Raw genomic sequence first — 23,482 nt, 5'->3', positions numbered from 1 at the left:
TTTTCTTACACATACAAATACTCCATCGTATTTATTAGCAATTTGCAGCATAAAATGTGAGTTTTAAAGGCTGTGAATTACAAACAAAGGCCAACTTTTCAAAGAAAGTTCCTTGTCAAAATTGTATCAGTAGTACTGTGTACCACAACAACAAATGCAGTCGTTTGTAGTCCATTTCAGGACAGAGGCCTCAGACATGTCAATTCATGTTTGGTTTTTAGTCAGTTTTTTTCATATCATGCTGGATTGATGATGATGGAAGATTTTTGTCTGATCTCTCACAGCAAACCAATCGTGTATGGGTGGCCTTAACTAGTATAGCTTTGCTGATCATGGTGATGCACAAACCCTTTCACCACGTTCAGGTATTCTCACTCAGAAAGGATGACACAATATATATTTTTCTTTCTCTTTGTGTTTATTTGGCAGGAATTTAAATGGTAAATTTTTGGCTGTTAATTTACTAGTTATTGTTTGTCTATGAATTTTACTTATTGTGTGTATGGTCACCAAATTTATTTTATTAAACTAATATACTCTATGTACTTTTTCAAATAATTGTTGGGGTGTAGTAATATTATTTTATAGTATTACTATTGTTATCATCTTTATTATTAGATCTTTTATTATTATTAGTATAATTTTTATTATTTAAATCTATTTGGTAAAACAATAAATAAGTTTTTATGTAAAAATCTCAAGATTGGCATGTAAAAGCAAATTTTTTTTTCAAGTCACAAGTTAATAGCTAGCTTTCAAGTTTATACTGTATTATGGTATTTTCTATTGTTGTTTTTAGGTATAAAAGATAAGGAGAGATCAAAAGTTCAAGAAGATTGGATGGATGGAAAGGTAGCAGTGATAACAGCAACAGTTTCATTTGGTATGGGAGTTGACAAGGCCTCTGTCAGGTAAATTTTGCATATTTTTAGCAATTTTATCTTAATTTACTAATTAAAGAAAAAAAAGTACTTACAGTACTTTGATTTGTTGTTTAAAGACGTTTTGCTTCTTTTCTTTGTACCTTTTGGTTTTGATAGAAAGGAATACTGTATGGTAATGCCTTTTTTCCAACAGAATGGGTAAGAAATTGCATGTGTTTTTAACAAAATTGGTGCAAAATTTCCCTTTTTGCAACAAAATTAGTACGAATTAGGTATTAAAGTTTGAATTTTTAGAGTTATTTCTCTATGTAAATCCCTTATTTCAAAGCATATCATTACAAGGTTGTATTATATACAGTACAAAATAAAAAAAATTAGGTGACAAAGAATCTTATCAAAAGCTTAGATGAAATTGTATGTTCATTATTACCTAAGTGCAAAAGGCCTTCTCTGCCATGAAATGGCTCTTTTGTCATACAAACTAGATGTAAAACAATGTCCTAGCTCTACATGGCTTAACCTTTTCTGCTCTACGTCTACCCCCATTTCATTGTGCCACTCTCCATCTTCAGTATCTCAGCTTTTCTATCAATGACTATGCACAGCTCACACTCATTTTTAAATATTTAACTTAGCCGGTGAATATATAGCTGCAACTCTGTTGCTCGACAGACAAAAAACTGTACAAAAAAACTCGCTAGCGATCGCCATACAAGTTGCGGGTGTGCTCACCAGCGCCAACTGTCGGCCAGATACCAAACTCTATGTAAACAAAGACTCAATTTTCTCTCTGTCGACATGTCGACAAGACGTACTTTACTCGCTGTTGAAACCTGGAGTTTTTCCCATCATCTTTGGTGAAGTACTATATTCTGGTTTGAGCTTTCGCAGTGCAGGTGTTTTATCTTCATCTTAAATCTTGAACTCGTTTTGGATAGATTTAATTTTTGGTGACAAAGAGAGTACAGTGAACCCTCGCTACTTCGCGGTTCGACAATCGCGGATTCACCACTTCGCGGGGTTTTCCCATAACCCATATATATATACATATCGCGGATTTTCCGGAAAATTCGAAAATACCGCGAAATCTGAAGATAACCAAATACGATATTTTGTTACCTGTAATTCCATTAATACTGTAATTAGTAATATCTGCTCTTACTGATTGTTCATTGCATTACATATGATATATAATTCAGCACAGAAAGAAATAAAACACGAAAAGAGAATGTGATCATACGATAATTCAGTACGTAGTAAAATTAAATCGAACATGAAACGCAAATCAGATGCAGTCATACCATATTAGAATGGTGTGTACTGTAATGGATGTGCTTCTTTTCCATGAATCTTTTGTATGTATACGTACGTAGTACAGTACTGCATCCAATAATATTCTTTGTTGCAAAAATCACATTTCGAATAAGTACTGTAAGCGTACGAGAGAGAGAGAGAGAGAGAGAGAGAGAGAGAGAGAGAGAGAGAGAGAGAGAGAGAGAGAGAGAGAGAGAGAGAGAGGCGTAAAATAGCGTACGTACGTAAATTTTTATTATTATTGTTATTATTATTATTATTGTTGTTGTTGTTAATAAAATTATTATTGTTATTATTATTAATCATTATTATTATTATTATTACTGTACTGTACAGTATTATTATCATTATTTATTATTATTACGGTACCCTTGTACTTAATCTACGTACGTTCAGTATGCGCGGGGCATCTTCTATGAGTAACCAACGCACCATGTACTGTAAGACGGGTTGTGATTGGTTCAAGCGCTGACAGATGACGAATCAAAACTCAAGTTTTGTTATCTAGCCTGTGATTGGTGTTTTGCCCGCATCTTCAACTTCCAGCATCACAGTTCTCGCGGGTCTGCATCGTTCACTTTCTCTTTCCGCGTATTGCTGAGTAGACGTTCTTAACTTTGTGAAGTTTAATCTGTGCTGTGTGCGACTGTTTTAAGTTGAACTTTTTGTTGAACTTTCTGTTACAATGGCTCCCAAGCGTTCTGCTTCTAGTAAGGCTGGTAGTGAGCCTAAACGCCACCGAAGAATGATGACGATAGCTGAGAAGGTTACGCTTCTCGACATGTTAAAAGATGGTAGAAGTTACGCGGCCGCCGGCCGCCATTTTGGCATCAACGAATCCACCGTTCGCTACATCAGGAAGGACGAGGCGAACATTAGAAAGACTGCTGCAATCACCTTTAGCAGATCAGCGAAGCGAGTCGTTACAACGCGTAATAAAACGATCGTACGCATGGAAGGTGCTTTAGCTGTGTGGATTGCCGACTGTCGGAAGAAGAACATAGCGTTGGATACGAACACCATCCGAACAAAGGCTTTGAGCTTGTATGAGAATTTTGCGGCAAAGGAACCTCATGACGACGATGGCGACCATGCTGAAGAAGATGATGATGTAGATGATCCTCAACCAGGGACCTCCACTGATTCCCAGCGTCAGAAACAACGTTTTTCCGCCAGCAAAGGATGGTTCGCGAAGTTTCAGAAACGCTTCGCCCTGAAAAGCGTTTCCCTGCATGGGGAGTCTGCTTCCGCTGACACTGCCGCTGCTGAAACTTACGTGAACCAGACTTTCAAGAACATTATCGCTGAAGGTGGATACAAGCCGGAACAAGTGTTTAATATGGATGAAACCGGCTTGTTTTGGAAGAGAATGCCGTCGCGAACTTTCCTGTTCAAAGAGGAAGCCAAAGCCTCTGGCTTTAAGGCATTCAAGGATCGCGTTACCCTCGTGATGTGTGGCAATGCTGCTGGATTTTTGTTAAAGCCGGGGCTTATTTATAAGTCGAAAAATCCTCGCGCTTTGAAAAACAAAAATAAGAATCTCCTTCCCGTGTACTGGATGCATAATCAAAAAGCATGGATTACGAAGATGCTGACCTCCAACTGGTTCCACCAGTGTTCCATCCCGCAAGTCCATGAATATCTCTTAGAGAAGGGCTTGCCATTCAAGATCCTTCTCCTTATGGATAACGCTGGTGGACACGCAACTGACCTGTCGCGTGAGGGCGTTCAGGTTGAGTTCCTGCCACCCAACACCACGTCATTAATTCAACCAATGGACCAGGGGGTTATCAGGGCGTTCAAGGCCCTCTACACGAAGAATACCTTGGCGGACCTCGTTGCGTGTGTGGATGCTGCCCAAGATGACGAGGATGAAGACTTCAACTTGAAGGCGTACTGGCGGCAGTACACCATAGCCACGTGCCTGCAGAATATTCAAAAGGCACTTCAAGAGATGAAACCTGCAACCGTAAATGCGAGCTGGAAGAAGCTGTGGCCCGATATTGTTTACGACGACAAGGGATTTACTCCGTCGGAAATCCAACACTCTGCAATACGGAAATCTGTGCAGTTGGCTGCCATAATTGGGGGTGACGGGTTTGGCGACATGACGACTGAAGACGTCGACGAGTTGTTGGACTGCCATTCCCAGCCCCTAACTGACGCAGACCTCGAAGACCTGACGAAATCGGCAAGTGAGGAAGAGAGTGAGGGTACCCAGGAAGAGACCCAAGAAAATGTAGAAGAAACGGGCTTAACATTAGAACGGCTCGCCAAGTTCTGCAACCATATGAAGGAGGCGAAAGAAATGTTGCAAGAGTGGGACGAGGATATGGTTCGCTCGATGCAATTCTGCAACAAGGTCGATGACATCACGACTCCCTACAGGATGCTCTTGGATCGAAAAAAGAAGCAGCGGCAACAACTTCCGATCACAATGTTTTTTCAGCCTCGCAAAAAAGAGCCAGTTCCTCCTGCTAGTACGCCTTCGGAAGAAATTGAAGAAGTTGAAGAGGTGTCCCAGGAAAAGACACCTCCGTCTGAAGAGACGTAAAATACTATCATTGACTGCACAGTAGAACACATCATCAGCTTCATCATCATCATTTCTACTGTGCAGCAAATTCATCGCCATCGTCATTCAAGTTTTTCTTGAACTTCTTTCGTGGTGAGTACAGTAACAATCTTTATTTTTTACTTTAACCTGTTTTATAGTTTAGTAATGTACGTACTGTATGCATTAAGTTAAAGGGAAGGTTTTAAAAGTCTACATGTTGTAACCTATCATATTTTTTTTGTTTAAAATTTACATTTACGTACGTAAAACAATCTCTCTCTCTCTCTCTCTCTCTCTCTCTCTCTCTCTCTCTCTCTCTCTCTCTCTCTCAAATTGTTTTCCTGCTTTGCTACGTACAAGTACTGTATAATTTATATTTGTAAGGTAACATATTTTGTAAATGCTTTGTACTGTAAATACTGTATGTACTGTATCATTATTTATCACTATCATCATGCGTGTTAAATGCCTTGTTTGTTCTGAGCGTGGTTGTTTACTGAGCGTACACGCCGTCGTTTCAGGCGGCGTCATAAAGAAAAAGATTTCATTTGGAAGTCCTAAGAAAAATACGTAAACTAAAACATTGGTAATAAAAAAATCAACATACAGTACTGTATAATCAATATAATCGATGCAAAAACTAACCATACGTACATATATGTGTACACTAAATGAGTTTGTTTCTTCATTATGATCAGAGATGAACGTAAACAAAACATTGGTTGCCATTTTTTATCGTGCTTTTTAGGTGTTTAGGAAACACATGATATAAAATCGCCTTTAATATTTGTGCCTGTTTTAGTTTAGGGTGCTGTAGTACATGCATTAAGTGTTCTGTACATTACAGGGTGTAAAGGGTGGTTTGTTAACAGTACTACGTACAAGGGAAGGTTTTAAAAGTCCGAATATACATGTTAAATAAATAGGTAAATATGCTGTCACTACTTCGCGGATTTTCACCTATCGCGCCCGCGTCTGGAACCTATCTACCGCGATAAACGAGGGTTCACTGTATGGACTTTCTTTGACTTTTAAATGGCCGACCCTTCCCTTAGACGGAAGTGTGTTTAGGCTTTTAGTAATTATCTTATCACGTTATAAATTAATTATAGATTTTCCTCTTCGATTAACTTTCCATTTATAATAAACATAAAGAATAAATTTTAATGTTTTGTTTATATGCGACCTTTCCTGAGAGTAGGCGGTCCTAACTTGGAAACCAAAGTTAATCAACGTTGAGCCCTTTAAATCGTAAATAGCTTTTAAAGAGCTAAGGATTTAAAACTTTTTAAATGAAATATTTTATGAAAGAATTTCTTTGAATAGTCTTCGTACTGTTTTCAAAGATGAACTAACGTTTAGTTTATTTATGCTACGCAGTTTGCGCTCTATCGTTACGATAGAGAGAGAGTGTATCACGGTTTCACTTTGCAGAAAGAGTAAATCGATTCTGACGTTTTGTTCATTCTTTCAAAGCTTAAATGTTTTAAATTCTATTTTAAAGGAACTTTTTAATTGAAAAACCTTTCAGTTTTTTCCTTTGGTCAAATAACATGTTTTTTTGACGAAACGTAATTGGGCTCTTCTCTTAGGTGCGAAATCAAGAGAGAAAGAGAGAGAGATATAGAGACGGAGGGAGAGAGAGGAGAGAAAACGTTCCGTTCAAGCGGGTAACGTTGTTCTCGAGTTACTCTCGTCCCTAGTATCTGTACGGGGAGAAAGGATAAAATGTTTTTAGTTTTATTCTCGTCCCCAGGCAATGTACGGTGAAAGATTGAAAACATAGTTTTGAATGAACTAGTGTTTATTCTCTTCCCCAACCACTGAATTTTTTTTTTTTATCTTATAAGATGTTTACTGTTTTTTTTTTTTTTGCTGGTATTAATATGCTTGCATTATACGCCTGATTTCGCATTTACTACCTTTTGAGGAGGGTAGAATTGCGTGCTTCAGGTAGAAATCAGTAAAAGGTTCGATTTCAGTGTAATAAGTGCAAAACAGAAGTGATAAAGTGATATTGCGCAAGTGTTACAGTGTTGCGTCCGAGGGTTCGTCTGTTCGTGCCTGTCGTTCACTTAGTCTGGGACCTCTTGCAAGCTCCCAAGCCCAGGGAAGAAGTAATGTCATACGACTTATGGGTTCGAGAGGCCTTGATCAACGAACAGACGTTTCCCTCTATGGTATCGGGTGTATCTTACCAAGATCTCCCCTACCATAAGGCGAGAGAGACGTTTTTCTCCTCGTCATCCGAAGGCTTTTCGCATAAGAAACCTGTAACAAGGTTTCGAGACCCTTAAGCGAAAGTCAGTCCTTTCAGGACAGGTCCAGCGTCCTGGTTTCAGCCATTAGGACAGCTCTGACCCTATGCAGTCATCGGAAAACTGCTCGCCGCCTAACAAAAGCGTAACACAGACTCCGAGAGTCTTTTTTGTTGGCAAAGTGTTGCGGTCACAGACGTTACCCTCGTCTCTTACCGCAACCATTTCCGTGGATCCTTAATGGGTTGTACGGCAAGACATGCAGAATATGCTTGCCTCCCTTATGGAAGACTATTCTGCCGATTAGTCCGTTGAGTCTAGCCGTTTATCTCATCGATTTCCTGGCTTTCAGCCAACCTAACGTTCCTTTGTGCATCCTGTTGACGTTGGCGTAGCTAAGTCACGTCAGTCAGGTTGTTTAGAACCACACTCGATGCGGTCTCGTGTGGATTTTCAGCCACATTTGGACGTTAGGCCACTTGCTGATGCTCCTGTTGACGTTCAGGACGTTCGCTAACAATCGGAGTTGACTTGTTTTGACGCTGTGCGTCAACCTCCGCATTCTAGAGTTGTTTTGACTGCTCAGTCTAGACAGTCAAAGCAGTCTCGAGTGGACGCTTTGCGTCCTCACGCACCTGTTGTTGTTGACAGTTCAGTTGTTGACAGTTCACAGACTGTCAAGCAGTTACATGACGTTGCGTCCTGGTCCGCTACTAATGCACCAGTGTGTGTGGACTCTGCTTGTAAAGCATTGCCACCACGGTAGGTCTCTCCCTTGCTTGAGATTCAGCTTTTATCGGACAAGGTTCCTTTAGATGAGGAAGTTGCTGTTCCCCCTCCTACTGATATTCCTTTGAGGACTCTGTCAGACGGAGAGGAGCCTAAATCTGCTTAGCCCTCTATGGACTTTAATTAAATCATGCTGATTTTTAAGGATCTTTGTCAGGATCTTTTTGTAACTGCTGCTCCTCGTTCGCCTAAACGTCAGAGCTTACACTAGGCCTAGCTACTTCGAAGCCGTTGTTTATAAGCTAGTGCTCTCTCGCTCTCCTAGAGAGCTTTACGTCTGGTTTATCACCAGGAGGAGTTTGGGGGATACAGCCTTTGCTTTCCCTTCTTTTAAACTGGTTTATAGAGCGAGAGTCTGATATGACACGACAGAAGTTCTCGGCTTGGGAGTTCCTGCCCCTGCCCAGATAGACTTCTCAAATATCGTAGACTCTCCCTGGCGCCTGGCCAGGAGACGCTCCAAGTTTTTTACAGGTCAACTTCACAGCTGTTTTCGAGCCTTTGAAGTTTTGCTGTACAATTATGTCATGCTTAAACAAGGCTTTCAAGGATGGAAAGCGGTACCGCCTCAGTCGCTAACCCCGTCTGTTGCCGCACCTGCTCCCGTAGACCCTAAATGGGCTTTGCTGCAAGACATGCAGTCCAAGCTTGCGTCCTTGATAGAGGACTTTAATGCGGAGAAGGTTGCTGCTGAACCTTCTGGCCAACAACCTTCCAACCGGTCGGTTGTGCGTCCTGTTGTCGCTGAGGTAACCTTCTCGCGTCTACCAGTTGAGGTGGTTCCTCCACCGATGCGACCCAGTGTGGGTTGCCAGCCGCACGTTGACGTTAAGCGACGCTCGGAGGTGGTTGTTGACGTTCAGGACGTTCAACAACCATCAAAGGTGACTTGTTTTGACGCGGTGCGTCAACCTCAGCAACCCGGTATGGTGTTGACTGCACAACCCAGACGGTCTAGACAGTCTCGGGTGGACGCTGTGCTTCCTCGCGCACCCATGGTTGTTGACAGTTCACAGACTGTGCAGCAATTCCATGACGTTGCGTCCGGCTCCGTCACGCATGCACCAGTGCGACCGGACTCAGCGAGCCAGACGTTACCCACTCCGTTGCCGTTTCCTCATCAGTTTTCGGATGAGGAACTATCTGATGAGGACGTTGCTGAACAACAAGACGATCAGCCCCCAGAATAGATCAAGCCCTGCTATCCATCCAGAAGATGCTGAAGAAGGAACGCTGCTCAGTCAGGCTGTGGATGAGTCTGGTGGGGACGCTGTCATCCCTGGAACAGTTTGTATCACTAGGAAGACTACACCTCCGTCCTCTTCAATACCATCTGGCTTTTCACTGGAAAAAGGACAAGACGCTAGAAGCGGTCTCGATCCCGATTTCCGGAAAGATAAAGTCTTGTCTGACTTGGTGGAAGGACAATATCAACCTAAGAGAGGGTCTTCCCCTGGCTGTTCAGACTCCCCACCACGTTCTCTTCTCGGACGCATCGGACTTGGGCTGGGGCGCGTCACTGGACGGTCGGGAATGCTCAGGTCTGTGGAACTCGAGTCAGAGGAGCATGCATATCAACTGCAAGGAGCTGTTGGCAGTTCATCTGGCCTTGAAAAGCTTCGAGTATCTCCTTCGAGGCAAAGTGGTGGAAGTAAACTCGGACAACACCACGGCCTTGGCGTACATCTCCAAACAAGGAGGTACCCACTCACTGACGTTGTACGAGATCGCAAGGGGCCTGCTCATCTGGTCAAAAGGTCAAGACATCTCCCTAGTAACGAGGTTCATCCAAGGCGACTTGAACGTCATAGCAGATTGTCTCAGTCGGAAAGGGCAAGTAATTCCAACCGAATGGACCCTCCACAAGGATGTGTGCAAGAGACTTTGGGCCACTTGGGGTAAACCATCCATAGATCTCTTTGCAACCTCGCTGACCAAGAGGCTTCCAATCTATTGCTCTCCAGTCCCGGACCCAGCAGCAATACATATAGATGCTTTCCTCCTAGATTGGTCACATCTGGATCTCTACGCATTCCCACCGTTCAAGATTGTCAACAAGGTACTGCAGAAGTTCGCCTCTCACGAAGGGACAAGGTTGACGTTAGTTGCTTCCCTCTGGCCCGCGAGAGAATGGTTCACCGAGATACTTCGATGGTTAGTAGACGTTCCCAGAAGTCTTCCTCTAAGGGTAGACCTTCTACGTCAGCCACACGTAAAGAAGGTACTCCAAAGCCTCCACGCTCTTCGTCTGACTGCCTTCAGACTATCGAAAGACTCTCGAGAGCTAGAGGCTTTTCGAAGGAGGCAGCCAGTGCGATTGCTAGAGCAAGGAGAGCGTCTTCCATTAGAGTCTACCAATCGAAGTTGGAAGTCTTCCGAGACTGGTGCAAGTCAGTTTCTGTATCCTCGACCAGTACCTCTGTAGCTCAAATAGCTGATTTTCTCTTATACCTGAGAAAAGGACGATCCCTTTCAGCTCCCACTATCAAGGGCTACAGAAGCATGTTGGCATCGGTCTTCCGGCATAGAGGCTTAGATCTTTCCAACATAAAGATCTGCAAGACCTCCTTAAGTCTTTTGAGACCACCAAGGAGCGTCGTTTGGCTACCCCTGGATGGAATTTAGACGTGGTACTAAGATTCCTCATGTCAGACAGGTTGGATCCGTTACAATCAGCCTCCCTGAAAGATCTCACTCTTAAGACTCTTTTCCTGGTATGCTTAGCCTCGGCTAAAAGAGTCAGTGAGATTCATGCCTTCAGCAAGAACATCGGATTTTCGTCGGAAAAAGCCACTTGTTCGCTGCAAACTTGGTTTTCTAGCCAAAAATGAGCTGCCTTCTCGGCCTTGGCCTAAATCTTTCGATATTCCCAGCTTATCGGAGATCGTAGGCAATGAACTAGAAAGAGTCTTATGCCCTGTTAGAGCTCTTAAGTTCTATTTAAAGCGTACTAAACCTTTACGAGGCCAATCTGAAGCTTTATGGTGTTCAGTTAAGAAACCATCCTTGCCTATGTCAAAGAATGCTTGGTCAGACTATCAGATTGTTAATACGAGAAGCTCATTCACATCTGAGTGAGGAAGACCGAACTTTGCTTAAGGTGAAGACGCACGAAGTTAGAGCTGTAACAACTTCCGTGGCCTTTAAGCAAAATAGATCTCTGCAAAGTATAATGGACGCACCCTATTGGAGAAGCAAGTCAGTGTTCGCGTCTTTTTACTTGAAAGATGTCCAGTCTCTTTACGAGAACTGCTACACACTGGGACCATTCGTAGCAGCGAGTGCAGTAGTGGGTGAGGGCTCAACCACTACAATTCCCTAATTCCATATCCTTTTAATCTGTCTCTTGAAATGTTGTTTTTTCAATATTAAACTTACCCGATAATCATGTAGCTGTCAACTCCGTTGCCCGACAGAATTCTACGGGAGGGATACGCCAGCTATCACTATACTAGAAGGGGGTGTACTCACAAGCGCCACCTGTGGCCAGGTACTACAGTACTTGTTGTTGACGCCACCTCACTTTTTCCTCTGTCGTGCTTCCGGCAAGACGTTCTTGGATACGCTTATGATTTTGGAGTATTGTTCACGGTTTGGTGAAGTATTTCTCTAAAATTTGCAGCTATTCGCTATACTGGAAACTTCTATGTTAGCTTAGCTAGCTTTTGGAATTAATTTAATTATTATGGTGACGAAGAGAGTATGAACTCTCTTTCACCTTTAAATGGCCGACCCTTCCCTTAGACGGAAGTGTTGGTGTCTAAGAGAGTATAGACTCTCTTTCTTAATTTTGTTATAGATTTATTTTATATCTCTCCGCCTTTTATAGGCCTCTTCGATTAACTTCCTTTTATTATAAACTTATTAAAATTAATTTTTATATTTGTTTATATTCGACCTTTCCTAATAGTAGGCGGTCTTTTCTTGGTACCGAAGTTAATTAACATTGAGCCCGTCATTTCGGTTTTACCTGTTAACATATTATGCTATTTTAATGTTTTTGAAAGAATTTCTTTGATAGTCTCGTACTGTTTTCAAAGTTGAACTAACGTTTTGTTTTTGTCTCTGCAGTTGTTGACGTTCAGAACGTTCAACTTGCGTTCTATCGTTACGATAGAGAGAGAATTTTCACGGTGTCACGTTGCAGTAAGAGTAACCGTGTCTATCGTTTTGTTCATTCTTTCTTAACTTAATGGTTTTAATTCTAATAAAGGAACTTTTCATTCTGAGAAATATTTTCCTTTAACAATAATATGTTTTAACGATATATATGATTGGGCTCTTCTCTCAGGTTCTAAGTCAAGAGAGAGAGAGAGAGAGAGAGATAGAGACGGAGGGAGAAAGAGGAGGATAAACGTTTCGTTCAAGCGAGTAACGTTGTTATCGTTTTTGCTCTTCTCCCTAGTCTCTTTAGGGGAAGAAGGTAAACGTTTCTAGAGAATTTAAACGTAGTTTATTTGATCTAGTGTTTAGTCTCTTTCCAGCCACTGAATTATTTATCTTTCATTAGATTTTTCTGTTACATTGTAATTCTGTTTTCGCAATTACTAACTTTTGAGAAAGGATAGAATTGCGTGTTTCAGGTACAAACCATTTAAAGTTTCGAGTTCAGTGAAATAAGTGCAAACAGAAAATCAAAAGTGATAAGTGATTAGCGCAAAGTGTCAGTGTTGTGCGTGAGGGTACTTCTGTGCGTGCCAGTCGTCCTCCCAGTCCGGGACCTCTTGCAAGCTCCCAAGCCCAGGGGAGAAGCAATGTCGAAGGGCAAAAGGATTCGGCAGGCCTTGATCGGCGCACAGAAGTATCCTCGGTGGTTGCGGGCGTGTCTTACAGAGACCGTCACTCCCACCCGCAGACGATTGAGCCCTTATTTTGCTCGTCTGCAGAAGAAATTTCGGGGAGAAAACGCTGGTCTCAGGTCTCAAGACCTCTTAAACGTAAAGTCCAGACCTATGCCAGACGTACGAAGTTAGAGTTCTACAACCCGGATGCAGTCATTGGGTTAGCTCTGACTCTCCGCAGTCATCAGGTGACTGCACACCTCCTAAGAGAGGTAAGGTGATGCCGTAACAGACCTCATCTTCTGTTAAGGCTTTGCCTCAGCAGACCTTAGCGTCTGCCGACCCCAAGATGACTTTGCTGCAGTCCACGCAGTCACAGCTTGCGGTCTTAATGCGTGAGTGTCAGGCTGAGAAGGTTACACCTCCTCCTGCGATCGCTCCGCCTCACCGCAGTCCAGTCTGCCAGGCGTACGATGTTGAGGTTCCTCAGGATACCTTACCGCGTACTGAGTTGCCAGTTACCAGCGGTGTGCAGCAACCTCCGCCTTCCTTAAGGCAACCTCAGCAATGGGAGCAGGAATCTTATGCCTTACTTCCTCCGCTTCCGCTTGCGGTTCCACCAGAGAGGCAACAATCTCTTGAGGTACGACTACCTCTTCCATCAATGAGGCAGCCACCTCAGCACTCGCTGCAGCTTAGGCTAGCTCCTCAGGAACCTCAACTCGCGAGACAAGAACTGCGTTCTGCGCAGCCGCTACATCAACTCTCGCAGCTCACACCTCAGGAACCTTAACTCGTTCCTCAGGAACCTGCTACTGCGCATCCGCAACCCTTACAGCAAGCGCAACTCTTGAGGCAGCAACCTCATGCTATGAGTCAGCCACCTCAACGCATGCATCTGCCACTTTCTCCTCAACTTGAGAAATTACAAATGACAATAATAACACCTCATTACTTTCATAACTTGCTTTTGTAATCATATACATGTATGCCTACACAAACATTATGATAATGGAGGTTATTTGTCTTACTTATATAAAAATATATATGTATTCCTTGCAATATATTTTTAACAATATCGCAAAATATGGCAAAAATATCTTCAAAACAAAAATGAATCATGAGTTATGAATGTAAGGTAAATATTATGTTGATATTAAAACCCCATGCAAGCATGCATGAAGCACTCTAGCACTGGTCATGGAATTTCTGAGAAATGTTTAACGACATGCAACACGCTCTGCTTACCTTACAGCATGCTCTACATACAGCATGCTCTGCATACAGCATGCTCTGCATACAGCATGCTCTGCATACAACATGCTCTGCATACAGCATGCTCTGCATTCAGCATGCTCTGCATACAACATGCTCTACATACAGCATGCTCTGCATACAGCATGCTCTGCATACAACATGCTCTGCATACAGCATGCTCTGCATTCAGCATGCTCTGCATACAACATGCTCTGCATACAGCATGCTCTGCCTTCAGCATGCTTTGCATACAACATGCTCTACATACAGCATGCTCTGCATACAGCATGCTCTGCATACAACATGCTCTGCATACCTTACCGCATGCTTCTCAGTCATACATCTTTGGTTGTTGCCAACTCACTAGACTGTCAAGCAGTTTCATAAAGTTGCCTTCTAGTCTGCTACTTTTGCACCATTGAAACCCTCACTGAGAGAACTTAACTTTTCTCGGATATGGTCCCTGTAGATGAGAAAGTGCTTTTCTCCCTCCTTCTGATATTCCCTTGAGGACTCTGTCATTTGGAGAGGAGCCTTTAGCTGCGTAGCCTCCTATGGACTTTTATTTAAGCATAACATGCTTCCAGGGAAGGTAATGGTTCCACTTCAGTCACTAACCCCGTCTGTTACCACACCTGCTCCCTTAGACCTTGAGCTGTGTTGCAAGACATGCAGTCCAAGCTTAGTCCTTGTTAAAGGATTTTTTTTTTTTTGTTTACGGAGTCAGTGTGTCACTGGGAAGACGTTCAACAACCAGCAGAAGTGACTTGTTGTGACGCAGTGCGGCAACCTCAGCAACCCGATAAGGAGTTGTCTGTACGACCCAGACAGTCTAGACAGCTTCGGGTTGTCACTGTACTTCCTCGCTTCCCCATGGTTGACAGTTCACAGACTGTGCAGCAGTACCATGATCTTGTGTCCGGCTCCGTCAGACGACTGGCTTTTAAGAGCTCCCACAAGTCGTCGCTGTCTGGAGTTTCTCAGATGGACTATGGATTTGACCAAGGAACTGGGCCTCCTGGTCAATTTTGAGGAGTCTCAGCTCATCCCATCCCAGACCATTGTCTCCCTGGGTATGGATCTTCAGAGTCGAGCTTTTCGGGCTTTTCCGTCGGCCCCAAGGATCTTCCAAGCCCTAGAATGCATCCAGAGCATGCTGAGAAGGAACCGATGCTCAGTCAGGTAGTGGATGAGTCTAACAGGGACACTTTCATCGCTGGCCCTGTTCATCGTGTTAGGGAGAATCCTCCTCCCCCCCTTCAGTATCATCTAGCTGCTCACTGGATAAAGGACATGACGCTAGAGACGGTCTCAGTTCCTGTTTCCGAAGAGAGGAGGTCTTCTCTCGCGTGGTGTAAGAACAGCTTTCTTCTCAAGGAAGTCTACCTTTGGCTGTTCAGAAACCCGACCGCCGTCTCCTCTCGGACACATCAGACACGGGCTGGGGTGCGACTTTGGACGGACAGGAATGATCGAGAACATGGAATCAGGAGCAAAGGACACTTCACATCAATTGCAGGAGTTGTTGGCGGTTCTTCTGGCCTTGATAAACTTCAAGTCCCTCCAGCTTAACAAAGTGGTGGAGGTGGACTCTGACAACACCACAGCCCTGGCTTACATCTTCAAGCAGGGAGGGACTCTTTCGTGAAGTTGTTCTAGATCGCAAGGGACCTCCTCATCTGGTCTAAAGATCGAAAGCTCACGCTGGTAACGAGGTTCATTCAGGGCGGTATGAATGTCATGGCAGATCACCTCAGCCGGAAGGGTCAGGTCATCCCCACAGAGTGGACCCTTCACAAGAATGTTTGCAGCAGACTTTGGGCCCTGTGGGGTCAGCCAACCATAGATCTGTTCGCTACCTCGATAACCTAGAGACTCCTATTGTATTGTTCTCCGATTCCAGACCCAGCAGCAGTTCACGTGGATGCTTTTCTGCTGGATTGGTTCCATCTCGACCTGTATGCATTCCCGCCGTTCAAGATTGTCAACAGGGTACTTCAGAAGTTCTCCTCTCGCAAGGGACACGGCTGACGTTGGTTGGCTCCGCTCTGGCCCGCGAGAGAATGGTTCATAGAGGTACTGCAATGGCTGGTCGACATTCCCAGGACTCTTCCTCTAGGAGTGAACCTTCTACGTCTACCTCACGTAAAGAAGGTACACCCAATCCTCCACGCTCTTCGTCTGACTGCCTTCAGACTTTCGAAAGACTCTCAAGAGCTAGGGGCTTTTCGAAGGAGGCAGCCAGAGCGATTGCCAAAGCAAGGAGAACATCCACTCTCGGAATCTATCAGTCTCAAGGGGAAGTCTTCCGTAGCTGGTACAAGACCAATGCAGTTTCCTCAACCAGTACCACTGTAACCCAGATTGCTGACTTCCTGTTATATCTAAGGAAAGTAAGATCCCTTTCAGCTCCTACGATCAAGGGTTACAGAAGTATGTTGGCAGCGGTTTTCCGCCACAGAGGCTTGGATCTTTCCACCAACAAAGATCTACAGGACCTCCCTAGGTCTTTTGAGACCTCAAAGGAACGTCGGTTGTCCACTCCAGGCTTGGAATCTAGACGTGGTCCTAAGGTTCCTTATGTCATCAAGATTTGAACCTCTCCAATCAGCCTCTTTTTAGGACCTCACGTTAAAAACTCTTTTCCTCGTGTGCTTGACAACAGCTAAAAGAGTAAGTGAGATCCACGCCTTCAGCAGGATCATTGTTTTCACATCTGAAACGGCTACATGTTCCTTGCAGCTCGGTTTTTGCTAAACGAGCTTCCTTCACGTCCTTGGCCTAAGTCGTTCGAGATCCCAAGCCTGTCCAACTTGGTGGGGAATGAACTGGAGAGAGTACTTTGCCCAGTTAGAGCTCTTAGGTACTATCTAAAAAGGTCTTAACCTTTACGAGGACAATCAGAAGCCTTATAGTGTGCTATCAAGAAACCTTCTTTTCCAAGTTCTAAGAACTCAGTTTCTGACTATTCAGGCTTCTGATTAGAGAAACACATTCTCATCTGAAGGAAGAAGACCTTGCTTTGCTGAAGGTAGGGACACATGAAGTGGGAGCTGTGGCTACTTCTGTGGCCTTCAAACAGAGCCATTCTCTGCAGAGTGTTATGGATGCAACCTATTGGAGAAGCAAGTCAGTGTTCGCATCATTCTATCTCAAAGATGTCCAGTCTCTTTACGAGTACTGCTACACCCTGGGACCATTCGTAGCAACGAATGCAGTAGTAGGCGAGGGATCAGCCACTACATTCCCATAATCCCATAACCTTTTAACCTTTCTCTTGAATACTTTTTATGGGTTGTACGGTCGGCTAAGAAGCCTTCCACATCCTTGTTGATTTGGCGGGTGGTCAATTCTTTCTTGAGAAGCGCCGAGGTTAAAGGTTGTGATGAGGTCCTTTAGTATGGGTTGCAGCCCTTGATACTTTAGCACCTTTGAGCTGATTCAGCCTTCCAAGAGGAACGCTGCGCTCAGTAAGGAAGACGATCTTATTAAAGGCAGAGTAACGGTTCAAGTCGACTTCCTTACCAGGTACTTATTATTTCATTGTTATTGTGGATAACTGATTATATGAAATACGGGATACTTAGCTATCCTTTAGTCTTGTACACTGGTTTTTCACCCACCCCCCTGGGTGTGAATCAGCTACATGATTATCGGGTAAGTTTAATATTGAAAAATGTTATTTTCATTAGTAAAATAAATTTTTGAATATACTTACCCGATAATCATGATTTAGTTGACCCACCCTTCCTCCCCATAGAGAACCAGTGGACCGAGGAAAAAGTGAGGTGGCGTCAACAACAAGTACTGTAGTACCTGGCCACAGGTGGCGCTTGTGAGTACACCCCCTTCTAGTATAGTGATAGCTGGCGTATCCCTCCCATAGAATTCTGTCGGGCAACGGAGTTGACAGCTACATGATTATCGGGTAAGTATATTCAAAAATTTATTTTACTAATGAAAATAACATTTTTATGGGTTGTCCGGAAGGCTAAGAAGCCTTTCGCATCCTGGTTGATTTGACGGGTGGTCAAAGTCATTTCTTAAGAGCGCCCAGATTAGGGGTTTGAGGAGGTCCTATTGTATGGGTTGCAGCCCTTGATACTTCAGCTCCTAGGGGTCTGTCAGCATCCTAAGAGGATCGCGAGGCTCCGTAAGGAAGACGTACTTATAAGGCAGAGTAATCGTCTAAGTCGACTTCCTTACCAGGTACCTATTTATTTTGTTTTTGTTATTTTGATAACTTCTAAAATGAAATAAAAACTCTTAGCTCATAAGATGTAAACATATTTAACTGGTCTCTACCCACCACCCTGGGTGTGAATCAGCTATATATTCACCGGCTAAGTTAAATATTTAAAAATGATATTTTAATTATAAAATAAATTTTTGAATATACTTACCCGGTGAATATAAATTAAACGGCCCTCCGTTCCTCCCCAATAGAGACGCAGTGGGATGAGGAGAAAATTGAGTCTTTGTTTACATAGAGTTTGGTATCTGGCCGACAGTTGGCGCTGGTGAGCACACCCGCAACCTGTATGGCGATCGCTAGCGAGTTTTTTGTACAGTTTTTTGTCTGTCGAGCAACAGAGTTGCAGCTATATATTCACCGGGTAAGTATATTCAAAAATTTATTTTATAATTAAAATATAATTTTTCCCCACTTTCAAATACTTTCAGGAGAGGTTGTATAAATGCTAAAACCCCCAGTTTATATTGAAAGAGTTTTCAGACTTTTATGCAAGGGCAATCATTGCAGATCTCATTTCCCTGGGCTGTAGCAGTTATGTGTAGTTAACAGTGCGGTTCCTGTTTAAGAAACAGTTGTAGTTTTTCTATCTACTTCATTGTACTTATGACATCTTTCTTCTAGGTTTGTAGCACACTGGAGTGTTCCGCAGTCTATGGCCGGGTATTACCAAGAATCTGGTAGAGCTGGTCGTGATGGGCTGCCCTCTAGATGCAGAATATACTATAGCAAGTCAGAGAGAGATACTATTTTCTTTCTCTTGAGGCAGGTTAGGAAAAGTTTTTTTTTTCGTAACCTTTACCCTATCAAGAACAATTATTCTAATAATTTCCCTTTCCAATATTATAGGAGATATGATAAACATTTAAATTTAAATTTCAAAAAGGTGAATATTAGTTAATTTTATTATAAAGCCCAAAGTAATTTTTGTTATTTATTTTCTGGTAAATAGAGCCATTTATGGTATTCCGTATTGTATGTTAATGATTTAGTTCAGTTGAAGTAAACTTAATGAAGATGTTTTCTTGGTCGCAATTAATTTCTTTATTGCAGTCCATAACAGGTAAATATCACAGCTATGAGTTCATGAAGTCTAGGAATGATAATAAAAGAAAGTAAAAGATTTATTAGATGTAATTAACAAATAACCTGCCCAAAAATATATAGCCAAATGAATAAATAGACATGGCTTTTATTATGCAAATTACATCTTTATAACTGGTGCAATACAAATATATCTGAAGTAACAGGTTCACTTTGATGTATATTTACACTTGTACACCTGCCCATGTAGTACTGTAGTATTTTCAAAGCACTGTCAACATTATGTTGATGTATGGGCGTGCAAAGTGAAAAACAGAATGGTGAAAATACATTGGTATCTATTTTCTCCCTTTCTGTCATTAGGTTTAGTTCATTTAATTTCATGCATTCCGGAGTCTACGGATTTTTATGGTTGTTTCTAGTCTGCTTGTCACTTCTTGCTTACGCTCCCCACCCCGGTGGGTATCCCATGTGCTGAGAAACTCTTAATAAAGACTACCATTTCATAGCAGAGGGGCAACATGTTTTTTTAATGCTTTTGCGCGTTATTTCCTTTAGCTTAAGCACTCATGATCTTCTGCTGGGTGTCACGGTGGAATTTAATTTCTTTAGTAATTCGCCGGGGTTCCCGGCATAAGTTGATTTTATATTCATGTACCAAATTATCTTACTCAGTTGTCTCCTTCCCCCTGTACCCACCTCGGTGGAATTCTTACTCGCCGCATCCTAACCTCGGGAAGTAGGCTTCAGTTATACACTAATGAGAGAAGGGAGACAGCCAAGAGAGAGATATAGCTCTCGCAATTTGTGAGTCATTGCAGATAGCGCTCTCTCCTCGGTTAGTCATGGAAGGCCACCAGTTGAGCCGGACTGAGTATGACCCTTGCTACGTACCGCGTATCCCTCTATTCCCGGAATTCCATCTTCGATATTCTCCCGCCCCGTGAGGGCCGGGATTTACTTGAAATCGTATCCATGAGATAGTTACTATGTTTCTTTGATCGGTTTCAGATAAATTTTTACCCTGTTCTGATCCCGTACGTTGATCTCTTATATAACAGAATATTTGCGGTATGATTGTTCTGGGATGAGGGTTACAGACGGAGCTTTGTAGTTCTTGAATTTATATTGTTACGGGGTGGATTTACAACAGTGGGAATTCATACTTCCAACCAGGTATTCCGGCAACGGTATTGGTGTCCCCAATTCTGATTTCCTTGTATCTCCTTGTCCCAAACCTTTCTTCATCAATACGTACATCCTACTCCGGTAGGGGTAGGGAAGGTTGAGAGAAGTTTCATAGTAGAATTTTTCTTTCTGGAGACAGCAGACTGGTTTAAGATTAATCCAGCCACCATTTCTACCTGTTTCAAACCTTTGTAATGGCAATACTCTGGATGATAGGAGATGGTGGAAGAAGGAAAATAGAATATTAGGGTACTATTGTAAAATGGTAAGAAAGAATACGACTCCACTGAGCTTTACACAGCGGATTTAACTTAACTATATATGTCACCGGTTTTTCCGGCGAAATCAAGTATGATACTCATGTATCAAATTAACTTACAGGTGGTACGCTGTCAGGAGACAGCATGCACTGCTGTGCTGCAGCAGTCGTGTGGGCATGTGGTCTGCCGATCTCATGCCGTGTGCCATGCTTAGTGGCCTTTATGGTAAAATGTATGAGGTTGGCCCTACCCAAAGTGGGCAAGCCTTTTAGGTTACCCAAACCACTCCCAACCAGACCATCATCAGCTTCTAAGCTACTTACGGACTCGGCAGGGACTAATCCTCCACATCAGGGGTCGAGAGCAAGAAGCTCAAAGGGGCAGATGTCGGAACTTTATTTCAATCTGGTGGCCTTCTTGAGCCAGCTCATGGAGAGGTTGAGTAGTGTAGTCCAGTCCCAGTTTGGTCCAATTGCCGATCGCCTGCGGTCTATGGACGATTTGGGCCAGGGACTGCAAAATCAGGAAAGTCTGATAGAAAATCCTTGCGGTCCGGACTACCACAACAACGGTAGTTTGTGGTTCTGGATGCGTCAAAGCTCCCGGCGATCGTTTAGAACGACCCGTGGCGATTGGCTCTTCATGCCCCGTTCTCAGAGGGCATGTTGACAATAGCAGGAGGTGGTCCCCATCCGGTAGAAGATTTTGAATGATATCCGCCGGGCTTACAATTCACCTTCTCTTGATACGAGCGCCCGTCATTGGAAGAGCTAATAAGGGTAGACAAGGTTCCCAAGGAAACCGTTATCTAGCCAAAAGAGCAAGCTTTGTCCGCCTGGGTCCGGACTTTAAATGAGTGGGAATGTGTCAATACCAAGTTAACCCCTCATAAGGGTACGTACACTAAGTTCGAGGTGGACCGGCAGACCACGACACCATGTACCACCAAGGTAGTAGGCCTTACCTTACAGGCAGATATGGAAGGGAAGCCATGCCGCAACTAAGGAATACGGAACTATCTTCCCTGTTATTCCCGGGAAACCAAGAAGGCTGGATCGATGCACCAGCTACTTTCACAGCAGGGTCATGGAATTAGGACTGTGCCATCACACAGGTTAGTGAACGGCACCCCCCCCCCCCCCGACTTCCAGACTGATTAAAATAGAATATGGTGCAAGAACCAGGCTGGGTTAATCTATCAACTTAGCCACGATGGCAGAGATGACTTTGTTAATCTACGCGAGGAGCTACTTTTTTAAAATCCTGACAAAGTCTTTGCCTCACACACTACAGTGTGATACATATGATTTTTCAGTGGTCCGACGCAATTGCCGGAAGCACGTCTTAACTGAGGACTCCATTAGGCATGAGCCTAACTGGTTACTTAAGGCCTCGACCTGGGGAGCTGACTTATTCCCGGAGGACGTGGTAAATAGCATCCTCGGAGAAGCAGCGAGAGTCAACCAAAGCCTCAGAGTCTGGTGGGGTCTAATTACAAAAAGAAAATTCGAGCCCACCGGACCGCAATCATGAGGCAGGAAAAGACCAAGGAAGTTTCAGTCCTTCCAAGGGCCACAGGCCCAAGATGTGCTACAGGCAATGCCAGTATCCCAGATGAGCCAGCCTTCCACCTCAAGAACCCAGCCACAAAATCAATATGTGTGGGTAAGCCAACCACCTCAACAACCGGTGTATCATCCTTCCTTCGAAACACAGGGAGTGTTTCACAGATATATTAGGCATGCGAGAGGTAGTAGAGCTAGGGGAGCCTTCCTGCATAGAGGCGGCGGAAGAGCTTCCGGGAGAGGTAGAGGATTTCGAGGGAGCAGTGGAAGCAGACCTTCTGCAAACCAGTGAGACTCCCCAGGTATGAGGAAGGCTGTACCTCTTTCGGAGCCGTTGGGCGTTCAGAAATTGGCATACAACATCATAACGAAAGGTTTGGGGTAGAGATGGATGAAAATGTCCCCTCCACCAACCAGTTTTTATCAGATTCCAACAGCAGATTTAACACTTTACACAGGAGATATTTCTGAAGAAAGCAATAGAATAGGTAAAATACTTAAAATTTCAAGGACGTTTGTTCAGAATGCCAAAGAAAGACTCTGACAAACGAAGAGTAACTTAGGTCTGTCCCATTTGAATACATATATTCAATGCGACTAGTTCCATATGCTGACCGTCTCACAGGTGAGGACTTTATGTCCCAGTGGGGCCGTCACCACCTCTATAGATCTTACAGGCGTTTATTTTCATGTTCCGATAGCATGGCTTTTTCGTCTTTTCCTAGGATTCAAGCTAGGCAAATGGGCTTACACCTTCAGGGTGATGCCGTTCGGACTCAACATAGCGACCAGGATATTCGCTAAGTTGGCGGAGACAGTAGTCCAAGAGATGAGGACTCAAGGATTACAGTTAATGGCCTACCTAGACGATTGGTTTATCTGGGCCAACAGCGTCGAGGAATGCCACAAGGCGTCGGACAAAGTAATAAAATTTCTGGAATACTTAGTTTTAAATATTTAACTTAGCCGGTGAATATATAATAGCTGAGCCTCCGGCGGCTCGACAGAAAAACACACAAAAACTCGCGAGCGATCGCTACGAAGGTTGCGGGTGTGCCCACTAGCGCCAACTATCGGCCAGATACCGCATATACATGTAAACAGACCCAATTTTTCTCTGTCGGTCTGATCGACAAGACGTACCATTACTCGCTGTATAACCTGGAGTTTTTCAACAGACTTGGTGAAGTACTTCATTTTGGTTTGAGCTTTCGCAGTGTAGGTGTTTTATCTTCAACTTAAATCTTGAACTCGTTTTTGGATAGATTTAATTGTTGATGACTTTGGATTGTTTTTTGGACTTTCTTTGACTTTTAAAGATGGCCGACCCTTC

At 43.4% G+C, this 23,482-nt stretch overlaps 1 protein-coding gene across 1 annotated transcript in view; it reads left to right on the top strand.

The window, feature by feature from the left end:
* Nucleotides 1–23,482, top strand: part of LOC137648665 (uncharacterized) — a 208,523-nt gene that overhangs the window by 99,061 nt on the left and 85,980 nt on the right. Inside the window, 2 exon segments of the mRNA XM_068381675.1 lie at nucleotides 800–911; nucleotides 18,717–18,861. Coding sequence (XP_068237776.1) covers nucleotides 800–911; nucleotides 18,717–18,861 — 257 coding nt within the window.

The sequence above is a fragment of the Palaemon carinicauda genome, chromosome 1 (assembly GCF_036898095.1).
Source record: "Palaemon carinicauda isolate YSFRI2023 chromosome 1, ASM3689809v2, whole genome shotgun sequence".
Lineage (NCBI taxonomy): Eukaryota > Metazoa > Arthropoda > Malacostraca > Decapoda > Palaemonidae > Palaemon > Palaemon carinicauda.
Note: the sequence above shows the minus strand (reverse complement) of the source record. Positions and strands in the feature narration are given on the sequence as shown.